General features: G+C 37.2%; 1 protein-coding gene across 3 annotated transcripts in view; it reads left to right on the top strand.

Moving 5' to 3' along the window:
* The window catches only part of LOC116470589 (coiled-coil domain-containing protein 144A-like), a 75,750-nt gene that overhangs the window by 41,275 nt on the left and 18,086 nt on the right, over nt 1-16,389 (top strand). For 2 of the 3 annotated variants that reach the window (XM_058440960.1, XM_058440959.1), the window contains exon 8: nt 1,153-2,130. In XM_058440960.1, coding sequence (XP_058296943.1) covers nt 1,153-2,130 — 978 coding nt within the window. The remainder of the gene's footprint in view (nt 1-1,152; nt 2,131-16,389) is intronic. The other variant, XM_032156040.2, reaches the window with a different exon arrangement.

The following is a 16,389-nucleotide window of genomic DNA, read 5'->3' as shown; positions in this document are numbered from 1 at the left end:
TCTATAATGTCAAAACCCTTGCTACTAACAAAACGTGTTCTAGTTGTTGAAAGTCATTTAATCTTATTTTTATATTAATGGAGGGGTTAGTTTATTACTTCCACTGATTGGTAAGAAGAAAATGTATAGGCAGTTCAGAGACCATATTTTGGATGTTCTTCTTTTTACTTTTGAGAAGATTAACAGTCTGCTCCAATAGTGTCTAATTTGAGTACAAAGAGTTTGAACACAATGGTATGCCACAATATAAACTAGTGATAATTTACTAATATGTATTTTGTTCCTAGTAAAATAGTTCAGTATATTCCCCCATTTCACATTTATTACTCTTTCAAACATTATAAAGAGGAAATAGAAGTTATTGCAATGGCAAATGATTTTATGACTCTCTAAGCAAAGCTCTATAATTTTATCTTATTTACTATTGGTGTTTTGAAATAAAAAAGCTTCTTTTTGTATTTATTTACACTAAAGAAAGAGATGTGATTCGGTGGAGGCACACTCGAAGTAGAGTTAGAAAACCTGGGGAAAATTCTGCAGCTTGCTTGTTTTTTGACCACTGCTTTGCAGAATTGTGATAATTGAGTTCAGTGATATATATAGAAGTGCTTAGTGAGATGCTTATATTTAGCATTTATGCATGTATGTCATTCTTAGAACTGACTATAAAAATGGTACAAAAATAGTATATCTGTAGAATATTCTCAGGAAAAAGGAGCTTAAAGGACATTGGGAAATTTCATCTGTCCAAATATATGCAGAGCTAAGGCTCTTAGTATATGGTGGTATATAGATTAGATATCGGAGTGTAAACCCAATATTTAATGTAGCAAACTTTTTTAATCTTTTATTTTATGCCTTTGTGTTTGTTGTTATTCTGAGAAAGGTTTTTCCATTTTTGGGAACCTTACACATTCTCTAGTGGTTTCTCTTTTACTTTTATGGATTCATTGTCTTTAAATAAATCTTTGACCTTTGGAGAATTTATGCCTATGAGGTTTGAAGTTTTAATTCAACTTTTTTTCCCAGTTAGATATTCATTCATGGCAATGCTTTCATTGTATAAATGTGCAGGATATTCTTTAATTTCAGAGAAAGAAATGAGATGTCATTGTATTGAATGCTAGCTAAAAGTTTCCTTTGTTTATTTAGATTTCTCATGAGCATAAGAAGGAAAAAGATCTGTTGCATAAAAACTGCATGTTGCAGGAAGAAATTGCCAGGCTAAGACTGGAAATAGACACAGAGAAAAATCGGAACCAGCAAAAGGAAAATAATTATCTTGAGGAGATTAAAATTGTGAAAGAAAAGAATGATTTCCTTCAAAATACTTTGAAGCTGACAGAGGAAACATTTGCAACAATGATATTCCAGGACAGTATACAGCCTGAAGTTTTGAAAGCTGAGAATAAAATGTTCAGTTTTAAATTGGAGGATAAAAACCAAAACCAGGAGAGACTGGAAAGAGAAACTGAATCATATCATAAGAGACTGGAAAGAGAAACTGAATCATACCGTTGTAGACTGGTTGCTGCTATACAAGACTGTGATCAAAGTCAGGCATCAAAAAGAGATGTAGAACTTGATTTCCAGAGAACAAGACAAGAGTGGTTTCATTTAAAGGAAAAAATGAATTTTGATATGAGTAGCCTAAAAGATAAGAATGAGCTGCTTTCTGAAAAACTTTCTAATGCTGAAAATAAAATCAGAAGCCTCAAAATGAAGTTGCACCAGACAAAAGATGCTCTAAGGGAAAAGACATTGGTTTTAGAAGATGTCCAAAGAGAACTAACCCAATCACAACATCAGAGGAAAGAAATTGAACAAATGTTTCAGAATGAAGAAGGCAAAGTGAGTAAATACATTCAAAAGCAAGAATCTCTAGAGGAGAGATTATCTCAAATACAAAACGAAAATCTGTTACTTCGACAGGAACTGGATGAGGCTCACAAGAAAGCTGACAATAAAGAAGAGACAATAATTAATATCCAAGAGCAATTTAATGCTATTTTGAAAGATCAAGCTCAAGAGCAAAGTCTTCTACTAGAGCAGAAAAACAACTTAATCAATAAATGCAATTTCATAGAAAAAAGATTGTACAAATATGAAAAAGAGAAAGCAGAAAGAAATGTAAGTATTGAGAAAGAAAATATTTTTCAAACTTCTTGAAAGAAAATGTAAAGTAATATTTGGTTTTTGCTAAATGATGAGTCTCATTGAATATAAAAATATATGTATTATAAACATATTTGCTTTATCAGCCTAGAAGCATACCAGCAAAAAAAGTTAGACTGGAAAGATGCTTTACTTTGAGTAAAGAAATAATGTCACCTATGAAACATTGAGAGGTTAAGTTACAAGTTGTTAATAGATAGAGACTAACTTCAATAATGCAGTCTTACACTGCTGAAATAATACCTTTTTTTTAAAATTTGAGAAAGAGTCTCATTCTGTTGCCCAGGCTGGAGTGCCGTGGCATGATCTTGGCTCACTGCAACCTCCGCTTCCCGGGTTCAAGCGATTCTCCTGCCTCAGCCTACCGAGTAGCTGGGATTACAGGCGCATTCCACCATTCCCGGCTAATTTTTCTATTTTTAGTAGAGATGGGGTTTTGCCATGTGACCAGGCTGGTCTCGAACTCCTGACCTCAGGTGATCCACCCACCTGGGCCTCCCAAAGTGCTGGGATTACAGGCGTAAGCCACCGCAACAGGCCTGAAATAATAATTTTAATGTCTTTATGTGGCCACATTTTGAGACCATGATGAAACAGATAAATGGAAATGCTCATACCTGAAATGAATATTTTGAAATTAAGATTCAATTTAGTGGGTGATTTTGACAGTTAGGTCCAGATTTCCCAGGTGAACTGAAGCGTACTGCTGTATCTCATAAGACTTTCCCTCAGGAGCTTCTTATATATTGAAGTTAGTGTAATTTTATTTTTATTCATGTCAGTTTGACTTAAATCTGAAACTATTTCAATCTCAAATTATTGTCATGACCTCTCAACTCTTTGATGGGACCCACTTTTAATTAAATATAATTTGGGACAGATGTGAATATCAGTAAAACCATATTTGATTTACTGTTACCACTGGCATTTGTAATTTATTTTGAATGTTTTTACAAGTAATTTGTGCATAATTTTTATTTCAAGACTCAATGACTAATTTCATTTGGATATAACTTTGTCCAGTACAAAGATAATTGTAGCAATCTGAGATTTCTTTGTTTGGCATTGGGTCCCCATGTTCAAACTAATGAGGGGTGACAGGATTCACATATAGTGGGAATGGAGTGAGTAGGGGAGAGAGTGTAGGAGCTGACCATTGAAATTTTAGTTTTATTTCGATACAGCAATCTATTGGAAGGATTTGAGCGGGCAATTGAATAAATGAGGAATTGTGAAGTTGACTTGAACTTCTAATAAAGAAGAGAGAAAACATTTCAGAGTATAGAATTTACCACCACTAGTCTCACTCACATACCCGTTTCTTTCTGAGACTTCAGTAGATGATTAAGCATTGCAAACTTAGGTGATGCAGGTATAATGGGCTGTATCTGTTGTCTAAGTTACAGAATGCTGATTTGGCAAGAAAATAACACCTTTTCTGTCCTTAACTGAATTCAGTATTGAACAGGAATGTTCATTACACATGAGGAAAGGTAGGTAAATCAATGTATGTGGTAATATTTTTCAAAGTATATATGTTAGAGTTAAATTCTATGACCATCATTTAATAATAAGGTGACATAAAATCAATAACAAAAATATCTTTCCAAGAAATTGTGAGACAACTTCAAGAACTGGCTGATACTGTAAAAAAACAACCTATATCAGAGCCTTCACTAGAGGCTACACGATGTTATGTTAATTTAGATGAAACACAGGACTCAAAGAGGAGATCAGGTCAAATCAGAAGTCAAGTATATATAAAATGTAACACATCAACAGTCTATAGCTGGTTAAATAATATCAAGTGTTTTAGTATACTAATTTCAGTAAACAGCTTTCTTTTTTATTTTCATTATAATTAATTTTATTATCACTATAATGTACTTATTTCTTAACCTCTTGACTTTTATTCTGTCATTTTTTCCTCTTAAGTATGTACATATTTTTCTTACAATATTTACCTTCAGGAAAAGTTGAGAATTAGACATCACATCTCACAAAAGTTGTGAGACTTTTTTCTGTGAAACAGTATTTTTTAGTGATTTTTCTCTATTGCCATGGTGAGGCACACGAGATTAAATCGAAGATAATGTTTATTTCAGAAAATTGTCTTATTTCTTATCTTTACTTTTGTCAATGCGTACAGAATCTCTGTATATTTCATGCATTTCAGGATAACTTGTACAGGAAAGACTGTCATACTGGTCTTCAAAATACAAATGTTTTAGATTAGTTTACAAACTACTTGAAATGTTAGGCATTTCCTTCCTATTTTGTTTCTTTTAAATATATTGTAAAACAGAAATATACAGATCATGTATAGTATATCATCCAAAGTAGAGAAGTAAGAAATTTATCAAAATCCTGCCATTTGATTTTTAAAAACAACTTTATTAAGATATAATTCACCTACCATACAGTTCATCCATGTAAAGTGTACAGTTCACAGTTTCTTAGTATATTCACACAGTTGTGTAACCATCACCACCATCCATTTTAGAACATTTTTATGACCCTGAAAAGAAACTCTGCATCCCTAAGCTATCACTGACCAGTTTCCCCCCTTTTACTCAGCTCCAGGGAACCACCAGTCTCCTTTGATTGTATAGATTTGTCCATTCTGGATGTTTTCTATCAGTGGAAGTACACAATATGTGGTCTTTTGTGACTTTTTTTTTTTCACTTAGCATAACATTTTAAGGGTTTTCTGTGTGGTAGCAGGTATCAGTACTTAATTTCTTCTTATTGCTGAGTAATATTCCATTGTGTGAATATACCAATCATTTTATTTATCCATTCATCAATTGATGGACCATCGGGTTGTTTCCAGTTTGGACTGTTATTAACAAAGCTGCTGTGAACTTTTATGTAAAAGTGCTTGTGTTTGCATATGTTTTCATTTCTGTTGGGGTTATACTTATGAGTGGAATTGCTGGGTCATGTGTTAACTCTTTGAGGAGCTGCCAGTCTGTTTTCCAAAGTGGCTGCACCATTTTACATTCTTCTCAGCATCGTGAAGGTGTTCTAATGTCTTCATAGCCTTGCCAAAATTTTCCATATTTTTGATTGAAAAAAGATTTCATGCTAGTAGTGCTATGTGGTACTTTATTGTGGTTTTGATTTGCATTCTTCTAATGACTAATGACTTTAAGCATCTTTTTATGTGCTTATGAACCATTTGTATATCTTCTTTGGAGAAATATCTATTCAAATCCTTTGCCCATTTTTAAATTGTTTTTTATTTCTAAATTTTAAGAGTTGTTTTTATATCCCAGGTGTAAGTCCCTTATCAGATGCATGATTTTCAAATATTTACTTCTACTCAATGGCCTTCCTCTTTGCTTTCCTGATGGTTCCTGTTCAAGTTCCAAATTTTGATCAAGTCCAGTTAATCTATTTTTCCTTTTGGTGTTATGTCTAAGAAACCACTGGCAAATGCAGTCACAAAGATTTATGCCTGTGTCTTCATCTAAGAATTTTATAGTTTTAGCTCTTACATTTAGCTATTCTATTTTGAATAAATGTTTAGATATGGCATTTGGTGAGATGATACCATTTGTTGGAAATACTATTCTTTTCTCATTTGTTTTTTAACTCTTGTTGAAAATCAATTGAACACAAACATACAGATTTAATTTTGGATTCTCAATTCTAATATGCTGGTCTATGTCTACCCTCGTTCACTAACATGTCTTGCTCAATTTGTATGATATGGAGAAGCATTTTGTTACAAAATAAAGATGAGATGCTCTCACCTTCTTCATACAAATGGGCTCAAAGTAAGGTAAAGGGGAAATTGTACTTAATTTCTTAACATTCAAAGGACACATTTGTTTTACTACTGAGAAGATTAAAAATAGTTCCATGATATTCTCTTTATTTCCTCATTAAAGAAATGAACATAAACATCGAATACTAGATTGATTAATAAATACTCAAAGCTGCTTATCTCTTAGAATTTCAATGAATTGAAATCAGGTCAAACATCTGATTTTGGTTAGAAAATCAAATATTGCTAGTTTTTTTTCACCATTTATACTTTGTGAACCCAGAAGATCTGAGACAGGTCTCAGTTAATTTAGAAAGTTTATTTTGCCAAGCTTGAGGACGTGCCCATGACACAGCCTCAGGAAGTCCTGATGACATGTGGACAAGGTGGTCAACGCACAGCTTGGCTTTATACATTTTAGGGAGACATAAGACATCAATCAATATATGTAAGAAGTACATTGGTTCTGTCCAGAAAGGTGGGACAACTTGAAGCAAAGGCAGGAAGACTCAAAGTGGGGAGGGAGCTTCCAGGTCCCAGCTAGGTTATACACAAAGGAATACATTCTTCTGAGTTTCTGATTAGCCTTTCCAAAGGAGTCAAGTCAGATATGCATTTATCTCAGTGAGCAGAGAGGTGACTTGGAATAGAATGGGAGGTAGGTTTGCCCAAAGCAGTTTCCAGCTGGAGTTTTCCATAGTGATTTTGGGGTCCCAAGATTTTTTCCTTTCACAACTTCAAATCATATATTTCCTTTCATCCTCACCATCTTTATCCCATAACTTGAGGAACAAATTCTAAAAAGGCTCTTTTGCTTTATCAGACTTTGTAATTGAAGAAAATTTTAGAAAAACGTTCTCCTCAATAGTTCTTATGCCTTTCTCCTAATTGTCTGCTGCTTCTCATTAGCATTGTTTGTTGTTAATAAATTAAATTCAGCATTTATTAATTCCTACTTTAAGGGACATTTTCTACTGTGTAAGTTATTATTTATTTTATTATTATTATACTTTAAGTTTTAGGGTACATGTGCACAACGTGCAGGTTTGTTACATATGTATAAATGTGCCATGTTGGTGTGCTGCACCCATTAACTCGTCATTTAGCATTAGGTATATCTCCTAATGCTATCCCTCCCCACTCCCCCCATCCCACAACAGTCCCAAGTGTGTGATGTTCCCCTTCCTGTGTCCATGTGTTCTCATTGTTCAATTCCCACCTATGAGTGAGAACATGCGGTGTTTGGTTTTTTGTCCTTGTGATAGTTTGCTGAGAATTATGGTTTCCAGTTTCATCCATGTCCCTACAAAGGACATGAACTCATCATTTTTTATGGCTGCATAGTATTCCATGGTGTATATGTACCATGTTTTCTTAATCCAGTCTATCGTTGTTGGACATTTGTGTTGGTTCCAAGTCTTTGCTATTGTGAATAGTGCTGCAATAAACATACGTGTGCATGTGTCTTTACAGCAGCATGATTTATACTCCTTTGGGTATATACCCAGTAATGGGATGGCTGGGTCAAATGGTATTTCTAGTTCCAGATCCCTGAGGAATCGCTACACTGACTTCCACAATGGTTGAACCAGTTTACAGTCCCACCAACAGTGTAAAAGTGTTCCTATTTCTCCACATCCTCTCCAGCACCTGTTGTTTCCTGACTTTTTAATGATGGCCATTCTAACTGGTGTGAGATGGTATCTCATTGTGGTTTTGATTTGCATTTCTCTGATGGCCAGTGATGATGAGCATTTTTTCATGTGTCTGTTGGCTGCATAAATGTCTTCTTTTGAGAAGTGTCTGTTCATATGTTTTGCCCACTTTTTTTTTTTCCCTTAGTATTTATTGATCATTCTTGGTGTTTCTCAGAGAGGGGCATATGGCAGGGTCATAGGATAAGAGTGGAGAGAAGGTCAGCAGATAAACATGTGAACAAACGTCTCTGGCTTTCCTACGCAGAGGTCTCTGCGGCCTTCGGCAGTGTTTGTGTCCCTGGGTGCTTGAGATTAGGGAGTGGTGATGACTCTTAAGGAGCATGCTGCCTTCAAGCATCTGTTTAACAAAGCACATCTTGCACGGCCCTTAATCCATTTAACCCTGAGTTGACACAGCACGTTTCAGAGAGCACAGGGTTGGGGGTAAGGTTATAGATTAACAGCATCCCAAGGCAGAAGAATTTTTCTTAGTACAGAACAAAATGGAGTCTCCAATGTCTACTTCTTTCTATACAGACACAGTAACAATCTGATCTCTCTTTCTTTTCCCCACATTTCCCCCTTTTCTTTTTGACAAAACCGCCATCGTCATCATGGCCCATTCTCGATAGTCGCTGTCTCTTCGGAGCTGTTGGGTACACCTGCAGAAAGGCTGTCACATCACACTTGGAAGGTTGCAGAGTGGCCAGGCAGAGGCGCTCCTCACTTCCCAGATGCGGCGGCCGGGCAGAGGTGCTCCTCACTACCCAGATGTGGTGGTGGCCGGGCAGATGCACTCCTCACATCCCAGATGGCTTCACCAACTTTTTGATGGGGTTGTTTCTTTTTTTCTTGTACATTTGTTTGAGTTCATTGTAGATTCTGGATATTAGCCCTTTGTCAGATGAGTAGGTTGCGAAAATTTTCTCCCATTCTGTAGGTTGCCTGTTCACTCTGATGGTGGTTTCTTTTGCTGTGCAGAACCTCTTTAGTTTAATGAGATCCCATTGGTCAATTTTGGCTTTTGTTGCCATTGCTTTTGGTGTTTTAGACATGAAGTCCTTGCCCATGCCTATGTCCTGAATGGTATTGCCTAGGTTTTCTTCTAGGGTTTTTATGGTTTTAGGTCTAACGTGTAAGTCTTTAATCCATCTTGAATTAATTTTTGTATAAGGTGTAAGGAAGGGATCCAGTTTCAGCTTTCTACATTTGGCTAGCCAGTTTTCCCAGCAGCATTTATTAAATAGGGAATCTTTTCCCCATTGCTTGTTTTTGTCAGGTTTGTCAAAGATCAGTTGGTTGTAGATATGCGGCATTATTTCTGAGGGCTCTGTTCTGTTCCATTGGTCTATATCTCTGTTTTGGTACCAATACCATGCTGTTTTGGTTACTGTAGCCTTGTAGTATAGTTTGAAGTCAGGAAGCGTGATGCCTCCAGCTTTGTTCTTTTGGCTTAGGATTGACTTGGCAATGCATGCTGTTTTTTGGTTCCATGTGAACTTTAAAGTAGTTTTTTCCAATTCTGTGAAGAAAGTCATTGGTAGCTTGATGGGGATGGCATTGAATGTATAAATTACCTTGGGCAGTATGACCATTTTCACGATATTGATTGTTCCTACCCATGAGCATGGAATGTTCTTCCATTTGTTTGTATCCTCTTTTATTTCATTGAGCAGTGGTTTGTAGTTCTCCTTGAAGAGGTCCTTCACATACCTTGTAAGTTGGATTCCTAGGTATTTTATTCTCTTTGAAGCAATTGTGAATGGGAGTTCACTCATGATTTGGCTCTCTGTTTGTCTGTTATTGGTGTAAAGAATGCTTGTGATTTTTGCACACTGATTTTGTATCCTGAGACTTTGCTGAACTTGCTTATCAGCTTAAGGAGATTTTGGGCTGAGACGATGGGGTTTTCTAGATATACAATCATGTCATCTGCAAACAAGGGCAATTTGACTTCCTCTTTTCCTAATTGAATGCCCTTTATTTCCTTCTCCTGCCTGATTGCCCTGGCCAGAACTTCCAACACTATGTTGAATAGGAGTGGTGAGAGAGGGCATCCCTGTCTTGTGCCAGTTTTCAAAGAGAATGCTCCCAGTCTTTGCCCATTCAGTATGATATTGACTGTGGGTTTGTCATAGATAGCTCTTATTATTTTGAGATATGTCCCATCAATACCTAATTTATTGAGAGTTTTTAGCATGAAGGGTTGTTGAATTTTGTCAAAGGCCTTTTCTGCATCTATTGAGATAATCATGTGGTTTTTGTCTTTGGTTCTGTTTATATGCTGGATTACATTTATTGATTTGCATATGTTGAACCAGCCTTGCATCCCAGGGATGAAGCCCACTTGATCGTGGTGGATAAGCTTTTTGATGTGCTGCTGGATTTGGTTTGCCAGTATTTTATTGAGGATTCTTGCATCAATGTTCATCAAGGATATTGGTCTAAAATTCTCTTTTTTGGTTGTGTCTCTGCCAGGCTTTGGTATCAGGATGATGCTGGCCTCATAAAATGAGTTAGGGAGGATTCCCTCTTTTTCTATTGATTGGAATAGTTTCAGAAGGAATGGTACCAGTTCCTCCTTGTACCTCTGGTAGAATTCGGCTGTGAATGCATCCGGTCCTGGACTTTTTTTGATTGCTAAGCTATTGATTATTGCCACAATTTCAGAGCCTGTTATTGGTCTATTCAGAGTTTAATTTCTTCCTGATTTAGTCTTGGGAGGGTGTATGTGTCGAGGAATTTATCCATTTCTTCTAGATTTTCTAGTTTATTTGTGTAGAGGTGTTTGTAGTATTCTCTGATGGTAGTTCGTATTTCTGTGGGATCGGTGGTGATATCCCCTTTATCATTTTTTATTGCATCTATTTCATTCTTCTCTCTTTTCTTCTTTATTAGTCTTGCTAGTGGTCTATCAATTTTGTTGATCTGTTCATAAAACCAGCTCCTGGATTCATTGATTTTTTGAAAGGTTTTTGGTGTCTCTATTTCCTTCAGTTCTGCTCTGATTTTAGTTATTTCTTGCCTTCTGCCAGCTTTTGAATGTGTTTGCTCTTGCTTTTCTAGTTCTTTTAATTGTGATATTAGGATGTCAATTTTGGATCTTTCCTGCTTTCTCTTGTGGGCATTTAGTGTTATAAATTTCCCTCTACACACTGCTTTGAATGTGTCCCAGAGATTCTGGTATGTTGTGTCTTTGTTCTTGTTGGTTTCAAAGAACATCTTTATTTCTGTCTTCATTTTGTTATGTACCCAGTAGTCACTCAGGAGCAGGTTGTTGAGTTTCCATGTAGTTGAGTGGTTTTGAGTGAGTTTCTTAATCCTGAGTTCTAGTTTGATTGCACTGTGGTCTGAGAGACAGTTTGTTATAATTTCTGTTCTTTTACATGTGCTGAGGAGTGCTTTACTTCCAACTATGTGGTCAGTTTTGGAATAGGTGTGGTGTGGTGCTGAAAAAAATGTATATTCTGTTGATTTGGGGGTGGAGAGTTCTGTAGATGTCTATTAGGTGTGCTTGGTGCAGAGCTGAATTCAATTCCTGGATATCCTTGTTAACTTTCTGTCTCATTGATCTGTCTAATGTTGACAGTGGGGTGTTAAAGTCTCCCATTATTATTGTGTGGGAGTCTAAGTCTCTTTGTAAGTCACTAAGGACTTGCTTCATGGATCTGGGTGCTCCTGTATTGGGTGCATATATATTTAGGATAGTTAGCTCTTCTCGTTGAATTGATCCTTTACCATTATGTAATGGCCTTCTTTGTCTCTTTTGAGCTTTGTTGGTTTAATGTCTGTTTTATCCGAGACTAGGATTGTGACCCCTGCCTTTTTTTGTTTTCCATTTGCTTGGTAGATATTCCTCCATCCCTTTATTTTGAGCCTATGTGTGTCTCTGCACATGAGATGGGTTTCTTGAATACAGCACACTGATGGGTCTTGACTCTTTATCCAGTTTGCCAGTCTGTGTCTTTTAATTGGAGCATTTAGCCCATTTACATTTAAGGTTAATATTGTTATGTGTGAATTTGATCCTGTCATTATGATGTTAGCTGGTTATTTTGCTTGTTAGTTGATGCAGTTTCTTCCTAGCCTTGATGGTCTTTAGAATTTGGCATGTTTTTGCAGTGGCTGGTACTGGTTGTTCTTTTTCATATTTAGTGCTTCCTTCAGGAGCTTTTCTAGGGCAGGCCTGTTGGTGACAAAATCTCTCAGCATTTGCTTGTCTGTAAAGGATTTTATTTCTCCTTCACTTATGAAGCTTAGTTTGGCTGGATATAAAATTCTGGGTTGAAAATTCTTTTCTTTAAGCATGTTGAATATAGGCCCCCGCTCTCTTCTGGCTTTTAGAGTTTCTGCTGAGAGATCAGCTGTTAGTCTGATGGGCTTCCCTTTGTGGGTAACCCAACCTTTCTCTCTGGCTGCCCTTAACATTTTTTCCTTTATGTCAACTTTGGTGAATCTGACAATTATGTGTGTTGGAGTTGCTCTTCTGGATGAGTATCTTTGTGGCATTCTCTGTATTTCCTGAATGTGAATGTTGGCCTGCCTTGCTAGATTAGGGAAGTTCTCCTGGATAATATCCTGCAGAGTGTTTTCCAACTTGGTTCCATTCTCCCCATCACTTTCAGGTACTTTGTTGATTTCTTTTTATTTTTTTTCTCTAAACTTCTCTTCTCACTTCATTTCATTCATTGCATCTTCCATCGCTGATATCCTTTCTTCCAGTTGATTGCATCAACTACTGAGGCTTGTGCATTCGTCACATAGTTCTTGTGCTGTGGTTTTCAGCTCTATCAGGTCTTTTAAGGACTTCCCTGCATTGGTTATTCTAGTTAGCCATTAATCTGATTTTTTTTCAAGGTTTTTAACTTCTTTGCCATTGGTTCAAACTTCCTCCTTTAGCTCAGAGTAGTTTGATTTTCTGAAGCCTTCTTCTCTCAACTTGTCAAAGTCATTCTCCATCCAGCTTTGTTCCATTGCTGGTGAGGAGGTGCATTCCTTTGGAGGAGGAGAGGCACTCTGATTTTTAGAGTTTCCAGTTTTTTTGCTCTGTTTTTTCCCCATCTTTGTGGTTTTATCTACCTTTGGTCTTTGATGATGGTGACGTACAGATGGGTTTTTGGTGTGGATGTCCTTTCTGTTTGTTAGTTTTCCTTCTAACTAACAGTCAGGACCCTCAGCTGCAGGTCTGTTGGAGTTTGCTGGAGGTCTACTCCAGATCCTGTTTGCCTGGGTATCAGCAGCGGTGGCTGCAGAACAGCGGATATTTGTGAACAGCAAATGCTGCTGCCTGATTGTTCCTCTGGAAGTTTTGTCTCAGATGAGTATCTGGCTGCGTGAGGTGTCAGTCCACCCCTACTAGGGGGTGCCTCCCAGTTAGGCTACTCGGGGGTCAGAGACCCACTTGAGGAGGCAGTCTGCCCGTTCTCAGATCTCAAGCTGTGTGTTTGGAGAACCACTACTCTCTTCAAAACTGTCAGACAGGGACATTAAAGTCTGCAGAGGTTGCTGCTGCCTTTTATTTGTCTGTGCCCTGCTCCCAGAGGTGGAGCCTACAGAGGCAGGCAGGCTTCCTTGAGCTGTGGTGGGCTCCACCCAGTTTGAGCTTCCCAGCCGCTTTGTTTACCTACTGAAGCCTCAGCAATGGCGGGCGCCCCTCCCCCAGTGTTGCTGCCACCTTGCAGTTTGATCTCAGACTGCTGTGCTAGCAATGAGCGAGGCTCCGTGGGCATAGGACCCTCTGAGCCAGGTGCGGGATATAATCTCCTAGTGTGCCATTTGTTAAGCCCATTGGAAAAGCGCAGTATTAAGGTGGGAGTGACCCGCTTTTCCAGGTGCCGTCTATCACCCCTTTCTTTGACTAGGAAAGGGAATTCCCTGACCCCTTGTGCTTCCTGGGTGAGGCGATGCCTTGCCCTGCTTCAGCTCATGCACGGTGTGCTGCACCCACTGTCCTGCACCCACTGTCCGGCACTCCCCAGTGAGATGAACCCAGTACCTCAGTTGCAAATGCAGAAATCACCCATCTTCTGCTTTGCTCACGCTGGGAGCTGTAGACTGGAGCTGTTCCTATTCGGCCATCTTGGCTCCTGTAAGTTATTATTTCTTGATGTCTGTTTGTTTAAATAAAATTTTCTGTTTATTTTTTCCTAAGAAATTACCCAAAGTTGAGTCACTGATAACATTTATTTAGTTCAGCCATCTGTGGCTGGGGAAAACCTTGGCCAGGACAGCTTGTCTCCATTCCCCTGAGCTTCACTTGGGATAAATCAGAGGTTGGAGGACTGGAATCCCCTGAAGCCTTGTTCCCTAACTGTTTGGTTGTTCATGATGGCAATTGACTGAAACTTTATTTGGGAAGGGCAGCTCAAATAGCTTCACTGGAACTCTTATGCTGTCTTTGTGGCCTGAGCTTCCTCACAACATGGGGGCTAAGTTCCAAGGACAAGCAGTGTGAGGTAGAGGGCGTTTTCTAACTTAATGTTGGAAGGCACATGATGTCACGTTTACCACATTTCTTCATTAGAGGCAAGTCAGTAAGTTTGGCCCACAGTCTACTTCTTTATAGGATAAATTTTTTCTTCTATTTTTATTATTTATCTATTTATGTATATTAGAAATTGGATCTCACTACATTACTCAGGCTGGCCTTAAACTCCTGAGCTCAAGGGATCCTCCTGCTTTAGCCTCCCAAATTGCTGTGACTACAGGCATGTTACCCCATGCCTGGCTTTCTTTTATATTCTGTGGTCATGTATATTTGTACATATTTATAGGATACACAGTAATATTTTGATACATGTAAGCAATGTATAATCATAAAATCAGGTTAATTATTATATCCAGCACTTCAATCATTTACCATTCTTTTTTTTGTGAACATTCACAATCCTCTTAGCTTTCAAAAAAATACAATAAGTCATAGTTAATCATATTCACTCTACAATGCCACAGAACACTAGAGTTCATTCTAACTAGTGATAATTTTTTATCCATTAACCAACCTCACCCCATCCCCCACTCCCCTTCATTTCCCAGCCTTTAATGTCCACAATTCTATTCTCTACTACCATTAACTCATTTTTAAAAAAAATTTAGCTCCCACATGAGTGAGAATATACAGCATTTGTTCTTCTGTGCCTGACTTATTCTACTTAACATAATGTCCTCTAAGGTCATCTATGTGGCTGAGAATGATATAATTTTATTCTATTTTATGGCTGAATAGTCTTCCATTGTGTACAGATACCACATTTTCTTTATGCATTCATCTGTTGATAAACATTTAGGTGGATTCCGTATCTTAGTAATTATAAATAGTGATAAAATAAAAATGGCAGTGCTGGTATTTCTTTGATACATTTATTTTCTGTCTTTTTGGTAAATACTCAGTAGTGGGATTGCTGGATTGTTTTATAGTTCTATTTTTAGTTTTTAAGAAACCTCCATACTGTTTTCCTTAATGGCTATACTAATTTACATTCCCTTCATCAGTGCATAAGAGTTTCCTTTTTCTGCAACCTTACCAGCATTTTTTACTTTCTGTCTTTTTCATAGTAGCCATTCTAACTGTAGTGAGATGATATCTCATTGCAGATTTATTTCATTTCCTAATGATTAGTGATGTTGAGTATTTTTTCATATATTTGTTGGCCATTTGTACATCTTTTGAGAAATGTCTATTCAGATCCTTTGCCCACTTTTTAATCAGATTATTAATGTTGTTTTTGCTGTTGGGTTGTTTGAGCTCCTTATATAGTCTGAATATTAGACCTTTGTCAGATGAATAGATTGCAAACATTTTCTTCCATTCTACAGGTTGTCTCTTCACTTTGTTGGTTGTTTCCTTTGCTATGAAGAAACTTTAATTTTAATATAGTCTCATTGGTCTGTTTTTGCCTGTGTTTTTGATGTTTTAGTCATCACAGCTTTGCCTAGACCAAGGTACTGAAGCATTTCTGCCATGTTCTTTTCTAGTAGTTTTATAATTTTGGTTCTTACGATTGTCTTTAATCCATTTAGAGTAGATTTCTGTATATGGAGAACTATAAGGATCTAGTTTCATTCTTCTGCCTACAGATATCCAGTGTTCCCAGCCTTATTTGTTGATGAGAATGTTCTTTCCCCCATGGATGTTCTTGACATTTTATCAAAAATCAGATGGCTGTAAATATGTGGATTAATTTCTGGGTTCTCTATTCTTTCTGTTGGTCTGTGTATTTGTTTTTATACCAAAACCTTGTGTTTTGGTTACTGTATCCTTGTAATATAATTTGAAGTCAGGTAGACTGATGCCTCCAGCTTTTTTTTCCCTCAGGATTGGTTTGGCTAGTGTGGCTCTTTTTTGGTTCCATGAGTTTTAGAGTCATTTTTCCTAATGCTGTGAAAAAACAATGTTGGTAGCTTGATAGGAATAGTGTGGATTGAATTTGTAGATTGCATTGGGCAGTATAAGCATTTTGATGATACTCATTCTTCCAATCCATGAGCATGGATTTTTTTCATTTGTTTGTTTAATTTCTGATTTCTTTTGGCATTGTGTATAGTTCTTCTTGTAGAAATCTTTCATTTATTTGGTCAGATGCATTTCTCAGTATTTTTTTTTTTGTGTGGCTATTTATAAGTGGGATTGTGTTCTTGATTTGGCTTTCACCTTAAACATTATTGGTGTATAGAAATGCTGCTGATATTTGCATGTTGATTTTGTAACTAGAAACTTTACTGAAATTGCTATCAGATCTAGGAGCC

This window comes from Hylobates moloch, unplaced genomic scaffold (assembly GCF_009828535.3).
Source record: "Hylobates moloch isolate HMO894 unplaced genomic scaffold, HMol_V3 SCAFFOLD_6, whole genome shotgun sequence".
Lineage (NCBI taxonomy): Eukaryota > Metazoa > Chordata > Mammalia > Primates > Hylobatidae > Hylobates > Hylobates moloch.
Note: the sequence above shows the minus strand (reverse complement) of the source record. Positions and strands in the feature narration are given on the sequence as shown.